The sequence below is a fragment of the Sebastes fasciatus genome, chromosome 21 (genome assembly GCF_043250625.1).
Source record: "Sebastes fasciatus isolate fSebFas1 chromosome 21, fSebFas1.pri, whole genome shotgun sequence".
NCBI classification, from domain to species: Eukaryota; Metazoa; Chordata; class Actinopteri; order Perciformes; family Sebastidae; genus Sebastes; species Sebastes fasciatus.
The window spans coordinates 18,395,302-18,403,952 of NC_133815.1; the positions used below are offsets into that span (position 1 = coordinate 18,395,302).

General features: G+C 42.0%; 1 protein-coding gene across 1 annotated transcript in view; it reads left to right on the forward strand.

The window, feature by feature from the left end:
- mkxa (mohawk homeobox a) overlaps positions 1–7,393 on the forward strand; it is a 31,941-nt gene extending 24,548 nt beyond the window's left edge. Inside the window, exons 6-7 of the mRNA XM_074621790.1 lie at positions 4,583–4,616; positions 4,747–7,393. Of these exons, the coding sequence (XP_074477891.1) occupies positions 4,583–4,616; positions 4,747–4,954 (242 nt within the window). The 3' untranslated portion in view covers positions 4,955–7,393. The remainder of the gene's footprint in view (positions 1–4,582; positions 4,617–4,746) is intronic.
- The last annotated feature ends 1,258 nt before the right edge of the window (positions 7,394–8,651 follow it).

Below are 8,651 nucleotides of genomic sequence, written 5' to 3' on the forward strand. Positions count from 1 at the left end.
AATCCTGTCCTTCGTCTTATCTTCTCTGTTTTTTTAAACACTTGATTATGTTGTTTTATGGTCATGGGGACATTGTAAAACCACTGAAGACGTATTTTTGGCAACATGTGATTTCTGGTGACCTAAGACTTGACGCTTATTCTAAGTCACTTTGGACGAGACCACCAACTAAAAGCCTGAAACGTAAATGTCATATAAAACGTGTGTGTGTGTGTTTATTTGTCTGCCTAATTCAGTCCAGCCCTTGGTTTGTGCAACAGGGCCTGCCTTGTTTATTGTTGTATGTTGCTAACAACAGCACCAGATGGTAATGATGATAGTCAACCACTCTTCTCAGTCTGCTGTCCGCAGAACAGGTGTAACCTCATTCCCTTTCTAATTTGTCAGCCCCCGCTTGTTTTCCCTCATTTTCACCAAGTTTTGTTAAAACTAGTCCGTTTTTTTCTTCTATTTTCTGCCCTCTTATTGCTCTCCCTCCATTACCCCGCGGTGATGTTAAGTGAGCTAGTATTTTTGGACTTCCAGCATGACGCCAGAAACCATCAAACTTCTTAGCTTTCCCCTTTGGCGGTCCGTGAAACCCCACTGTCAGTGGAGCCCAAAGGCAACAGCAAAGTGGACGGAGTGTTCGGTAGCAAAGTAGTAAAGCAAAAAAAAAAAAAAAACGAGGAAAAAAGGAAGATAAAATAATAAAAGGTCCTCTGTGATTTATTGCCGATTTATTGAGTCTTTGGCGCTGCTCTTGTTTTAAAAAATCTGAGTTTTAAATGTTTTAGGCACAGATCTTTGGAAATAGAGTTTTTGTGTGCAGTGGTGCATTTCCAGATCCTGGGGTCCAGGGTTCCCAAGGCCCGGTCCAAAGGCGGGGTTCTGGGGGTCAGGGTGGCCTCAGAAAACACTGTTATGTATGATCTAAAAGAAGCATCTGGACCAGTGGCTGCCTCACACACACTGGAAACACTTAAAGCTGTGGATGGAAAGACTCACACACTGTACTTCTCAGCCCACACAGTGACTTCACAACACACAAAAAGACACCGTCTTCTGCATGTTGTTTGTCCTCGATGTCGCTGCTAAAGACCTGCTGTCACCGACTGATCTACACGCCGAGCACCGCGGCAGTAAACACAGAGCTAATATATTTTTGGGGGAGCATAAACAACACGTGAAAACAGTGTAATTGGCCTGCAATTACAGAGCTGTGATTATGGAGAATGGTGCATATTTTTACTCAGGACCAACCTGCTTCTGAGCGCTGGCAATAATCAAGAGAATATGAATGGAGCTTGGCTCAGCCTTATACAGTTTAAGGTACTTCATAGACTCCATTATAATAAACTTTCCAAGTTTTACCCAGACAGATGATAGATGTGATAGATGCTTACATGCCCCCTGTGACCTGACTCACATGTTCTGGTCGTGCCACAAATTGGCTCAATTCGTTGTTTTTGTTTTTTTTGCATTTTCAAGCCTTTATTGATAGGATAGTGGATAGTCTAGAAAGGGGGAGAGAGAGAGAGAGAGAGAGAGAGAGAGAGAGGGCGACATGCGGAAATGGCCGCAGGTCGGATTCAGGACTCAGCCTTGTTACATGGGTGCCCGCTCTACCAACTGAGCTATCAGGGCGCCCTAAATTCGATTTTTGATACGGTCTCATATTGTAGGGGATTAAAATCCCCCCATCCCCTCATGTAGCAATCTTTGGTAGATCTCCAGACAAAATCACTACAACTATCCAAACTAACGTTATCACGTTTACCTCCTTGATTGCCCGTAGGAAAATTTGACTTCTATGGAAGTCCAACCTGCCACCTTCATTTAAATCTTGACTACTCGAAATTCTGCCACTCTGTGGCAGACAAAGAGATTCCTCCGATGGATTTTACTCTAATTGGAGACCATTGATCAATTATGTTGAGCGGAAGTAAGGTGCCACAGTAAATATGTGTCTTGTACCTACCTGTGTTGAGCGTGGGTTTTCCTGCCTGTCTGCCTCACGGGCCCCTCGCAATTAATCGCAAACAATTTTTTTTTTTCTGTTCAAAATGTACCTTAAAGGGAGATTTGTCAAGTATTTAATACTTCTATCAACATAGGAGTGGGCAAATATGCTGCTTTATGCAAATGTATGTTTATATTTATTATTAGAAATCAATTAACAACACAATATAATGACAGATATTGTCCAGAAACCCTCAGAGGTACTGCATTAAGCATAAAAAAATATGCTAAAATTATAACATGGCAAACTGCAGCCCAATATATATATATATATATATTCTTAATATTATGTATTTATTTAATTATTTTCATTAGGTTGCCAAATCTTCCATGTGTACCACACTGTTTCAATCACATCAAAGAGGAAGGGGGTGGGGGGCTGGGGGGGCCTTTATAGTTGTAGTATTGTACTATATCTTTTGTGCCAATAAAAAAATGTAACATAAGAGAATATGGATGGAGATGTGGATGCCTTCACAGTCTTCAAATGTTCACAATTTAGGCCAAAACACACCTGCTCAATATTAAAGTTTGAAAAATGGCTAACAAATAAGAAAACATAGGAGATAAAGAAGCAGTGGATAACATCAAGGGGCTTTAAAAAACAGTTTTGTGGAAGAAGTGCTTATTCTTGACTTAGCACAGAGTCAGCCCTTATTAAAACATAGACAGGAAACATTGCATTTGTTTTGGCTGGGCTGCATGAGAATGGTCAGGCTCCGAGTACCTGGATCAGGGGGTATTACAGCAAATCGCTGCGGCGAGGGGAGAATCAATGGAGGACAGAGGACGAGGGACCTGAGGAATATCAATAAAGGAAAAGGGACGCGTTGATAAAGCAAGATAAAGAACGAGGGAAAGATAGGTCAGCAGGGAGTTGCGGCCAGGCGAGAATGCGAGGATTTTGTTGGAATGCTTTGACGCACTAAAACCGAAAATCTCATTCTGTGGTTTGTACGTCTGGTTTATCGTGTCCTCATCTATCTCTCACACGTGCACACACATTCCTCTCTTCTTCTGTCTAAGGATCATCAACAAAGGAAAATTGCTGAGTGAAGTCTATCGCTCTCTGTGGAATACACCTATTACAAAGCAAAAGGGAAAACTACAGGAAATTTCATAATCGGGCCCATATTAGCCCGGGGCCTTGCAAACCCGGTACTGTCAGCATGGGTCACGCTACATGGGAAAATTTTTTGGAAAACAAGGGAGGAACAGAGCAAGGCGTTGGAAATAATTTGGCGCTTATGGATCTGAACGCTGGATCCAGATCTTTGGAAAGTCTACGAAGGGCTTTAGCGAGGTTAGAGGTGACAAAGCAGAACTGCTTTCTCCGACGCCGGAGTTTTGGCAATCTGTGTGGCTGTCTGCGACGATGCTAAACCCCCAAAAAAGTGTCCTCGTGCAACCTTTTTCCAGTCTAACAATCATGGGAATGAAATTCCAGTGAAAATGGCCTCATTAGCAGGAGGGAGCGCTCAGGAACGCCCCGTTGACTGTAGTGTTGCGGTGACGGTGGCGCAAGGAAGGCCTCGTTAAAATGGTTGCTCAGGTTTAGACATTTGCTTTACTGGGAAATGTGGCGTGGATGGTGTTAAGAGACTGGTTGTCCCTGCTTGGGACATCTGGGCAGATGAAGAAGGACTTAAGACGAACTCTTTGGTACCTTTGGACTAAATGGAAATTCCAAGACAATTCGCTTTCTTTTGAACGTTCTTGAGTCGACGGGTCATCTATACGTGGTCACGATTGAACTTCTTAAAAGCTCACAGGGCCTTAGCTGTTTGTTTAGTTTACTTAAAGAGAGCGCCTGGAGGCTGCACGGCTAGGAAATCCAGATGCTCTGCTCTCTTTTAATGCCTCATGAAACGCCAAGCCCGTGTCATCGCATTCACTGCTGGGTAAAACGTACCTAGAGCCGCTGGACCCAAGACAGAAGACAGGTTCAACGCAAACACACCCCGCAAATTAACCCACGCACTGACGTGCACATGGTCTTTCTCTCGGCGGCGTGCTGAGGTAAACACACTGCTTACCCTGAAGAGAAGTTTTGGCTTCATTGTTTAATGACTCCGCTATTCCCCACTAATGTTTTACATATGAGATAGAGATTGCTCCCATTTGAAGGGAAAAAAAGAGAGCACACATCCATCTTTCTCTCACTGACTCACTTCATTCCCACTCAAATCTTTTACGCTCAGTCATTTTCAATCTGATTTCCTCAGACAACTCAATTACGTTGGCCGGGGCCCATTTGTTTTCGGACAAAATATTAGCGAATGGAGTTTATGAGTCATAAGAAACATCTTTCAACTCGATCCTATTAGTCACCTTGTTTCTTGACGGGCTTCTTGCAAAACGTCCTTTTTGTCCAGCATCTGAGCAAAGAGAGAAAACAGAGCAACACATGTTTGCACAGGACGCGGTGTACACTTACAGTACAGACCTCACACAGAACCACGCACACATACACACACACCTCCCGAGCCTGCATGTTCAGCTAGATGTCAATAAATCCTCATTGACCCCAGAGAACTCTGCAAAACTAACCTGTTTTTTTTTCTTCTTCTTGTACTTTCAGAAACCACAGACCATGGATCAAGTAAATGTGACAAGTGAGTGGACTTTCTCTTACCTCGCAAATAATCTATTTTCATTTATCACAAGCCGAACTTGACCTCTAACTCCCCGCTCTGTTGTTTTGTTCTTTCCTGCGTGTGTTTGCGTGTTCCTCATGATCATCAGTGGCGGCAGTGGCGTCGGAGCTACGCAAAAGGAGCGAGTGAAGGGCAAAGACGAGACGTACTGGAGGGAGATCAATGCCGCCATGGCCTTGACCAACTTGGCACAAGGGAAGGACAGTGTCTCCGGGACCACCAGCTGCATCATCCAGAAGTCCTCCCATATAGCAGAGATCAAGACTGTTAAAGTGCCGCTGATGCAGAAATATTAGCCCTGACGTCATCCTCCTCGTCTCCTCTATGCAAACCAGCAAACATTCCTGTTTCAGCAAACTCGCCGCCGGAGTCCAAATAAACTCCCAAAGAAGTGAAAAGACAACTGTTGTTTAGGGAGGTGGGGGTTGTGTTTGAGGCGAGGAACAAAGTGCGGAACAAAAAGAGAACTCATTCTTTTTGGTCGTTATTGGTGTCTAAAAAGGTGCAAAAGAGGCCTTGACCATCTTTTCCTTTGCTGGGCTGACAGACAAATGTTGAGTTTCACTGCAGTATTTCCGAAAAACAGACACTTTTGTAATGTTAACTTATTTTTGATGATTTTTTTTATTTCTTCTTTTTTTATGCGACAAAATTTGTATTTTGCCGAAAGTGCCTTTTAGACAAATAACTCGCCGACTGTGGTCAATGCAAAGTACAGATACTGAGGTGCCTCTTATATATATAGTATTTTACTAAGTTTAGTGTCATGATTCAGGATTTGTGAATGAAAACTCCCCGCAACAGCTTGTGCCTTAAGGACTGAATGAGCTCACCATCTGAGGCGCTGATGAACTCAAATAGCACGCACACTTCTCTTAGAAAATACCCAGCAGTAGTTCCCTGAAGGCATCGTGCTTATTTTGACTGGAGTCTTCATTTTGACTGTAAAGCGAACGCTGTTTTGTCTCAGCCAGCCTCTCATTGCTGGCAGGCAGATGCGTTGAGCCTAACGTGAGCGGCAAATCGATAAGCAGCCGACGTTCTCCACCTTGGATCGGCCTTGGATTTCGAAGGATTCCTCTCTTATCTGAGTTGCTGAAACGTGCACAAACGCTCAGCTGGACCTCAATGAAGTCACGTTTACGTAGATCTACAAGCCTGCTTTACGGTTCCGTATCTGCTCTGACAGAAGAATGCCATGACCTAAAAGGGATGTTTTTGCTTTGCATTATCAGTGTTTTATGTGGACAGTGTTGCCTTTTTCACATGTTTGTGCTCAGAACAAGATAGTCCGGAGTGAACAAAAAAAAAAAAAAAAAGCCACCACCACCGGCTCCCCCAGCCTTTTGATCCTCAGCCCTCTCAGCTGTTTAGCATTACATCCAAATTGCTGTTTACAAGAAGCCAGAGGATAGACTTAAAAGTTTGACTTTCTCCCCCCTTTCTCCCCTTTTTTTTGTTTTGTTTGTCTTCAAAACTACATTTCAGTATTATCTACTTGTCGGCCAAGCAAGTGTTCAAAGTATTTGTTATTGTCAGTCTGTATATGTGTGGTCGCTTTGTTTTTGATCAGAACTTTGTACTTGGTTTCACTTAACCGTACCGCATTAAGAGCTTCTTTTGTCATCCAGTGGAAAGAATCTCTCTTCTAGAAAAGGACTTACGTACGGTGCATATGTTATGAACGTTTGTGGCGAACGATGCCAAGCTCACAAACGAGTTGGACTTATGGGAGAAACTGAAGTTGGCTCTCTGGGGCTGACTTTTTAATTTTATGTATATCTTTAAGGTACTGTTTATGTGTGTCAAAATGTACACTAGGTCATAAATTGTGCTTTTTTTTTTTTTGACAACCCGTATTGTGCTCATGGTCAAGGACTTTGAGAGGGAGTGAAGCTGCACAAAGTGACTTTTTGACCTTTTTTATGTCTTGAATGTGCAAAAAAAAGAAGCTGCACTTACAGTTCTTGGTTTTCAATCAGAAAACACACTTTTTACATAAAGGTTTGAAGAAGTAAAAGAAATGAAGGACAACCCTATATTATTCCTGTTAGCGTGCCTATGGAGGTATAATGAAATCAATCGCACTAGCCAATCCCCAGGCACAATTTGCTTATGCAGTGGGGGTTGCGGGCTCCCACATGTGTTTTTTATACACCTGATCCAGGCTGGGTAGCTGCGGGGTAGTGCCGGGTCCGCTCCTTGTGTTTCTAATCGCACCTCTGAACCTCTGGACCACTCGCGATCCTCACACCTCACACGATACCCGCTCGCTGGGAAGAGAAAGAGCGAGGGAAGGAGGCTTCAGAGACAACAGAGCTGCCTTTGTTGTTCCTACCTGCAGTCACTCCTCAACGACGACACCAGTTCTAACAAAGAAGTCTTCAAGGCCCAGACTTTGGTACTGTACATGCCTTTCTCCAGCACAAGCCCTGCTCTCACAACCAAGCCGACAAATGGAAAGCAACGGTATGTATTAAAGCCTATAAATTATTATTGCGGACTTTGTAAAAAACAAAGTGGTGAGCATAGTTTGTTTTTTTATTGTTAAGTTATATAAATTGAGATTTTTTTTTTTGTTTGTTTTGATAGAGACTGGATTTTCAATCCAATGACCAAATGCATATCTCCTTGTATTGTCCGAGTTGCTCTCATGTAAAATTTCTTTTATAAAAAACAGTTGTTACTTGGTCAAAGCAAATAATGAATGAATAAACCTCTGAATGAAATGAAAAGCATCTTGTGTTTGTTCATTTGTTAATGTTCATTTTCACAAGCTTTTACCGATTTATTTATTTATTTATTTACTTTTGCATTTATTTTTTTTGGGCCGCATGGAGGCAGCGTTGTGTTTACAGCTAATAGAAGCTGTAAACACAACGGTGACATATTATCACTTTATAAATGCCGCCTAACATGTTAGCAAAAAAATTGCGATTTTACACATCCCCTAGATATGTAGCAACATTACCATTTATTTGCAGCCTAAAAATTAGGTTCCCTTATAATGAAACTGCATTGTTAATTACGTTTCAAGGGAAACATATTTTGTTGTGGATTACGTTTGTTTTTGACGTATCACAAATACGTGTGTAATGACAGTCCATGGAAGTCCACGTAGGAAGGAGGTCAGGGTGGTGGATAGGTCAAACAAACACAGGACTTTCCCCCAGAAGGCCGCCGTGTGTGTCCCGTGTGAAACTAAAAGTCAACCTTCACTTATTTTAATTCATGTCCATAGCTTAATAATGTAACAAACATAGTCATTTTAGGCCAAACCATGTTTATTTTTGCCTACACCTAACCAAATAGTTGTATTGCTTAAACCTAACCAAGTAGTTTTGGCGACTAAATCTAACCAAGAAGATTTGCTCCGCTTTTAGTTTTGTTTCAATTTACAACGTTAACCACATGTTAAAAACTGTTAAAACTGCTACTATAATCCAGGAGATTAATTGAGATATACTGTAGTTTAGCTGTATGGGAATGTAATTTTGTAGGAGACAAGGTTCTTATTTGGCGTCATGTCTGTGGCCACCTGACAAATGTAAGTGCAATATTCACTCTCCATTTCGCTCTGTTTTTGTCTCCATCAACTACTTCGAAAAATATCTCCGTCTCTTTAGTTGCTAAATGCTCCATTTGGTGCTGGACAGATAGTGTACAGTGGGTTTTTAGAGCTTTTTCACTGAAAACAGCTGCCTGATCCAACTGGAAAGGAGGCCGATCAGAGCTGTGAGACTCAACCCAAAGTTGTAAATTTGTGCTGTACATCAAAACAATTAGCATAAGATGCTCAAACATGTAGAGCTGAGAGGAACTGCAGCGTTGGGAGATAATTCTCTGTAGGTTCATCACTACGAGTGACTCCTTTCACATTACATTTATTTATCTGATTTATTTGTAATGTAAAAAATATCAATTAGTGCAGCTTTAAAGGCAAATATTACACATTTCATCTTCTCTAAATGGCCTCAGATTGAATGCAGTGGT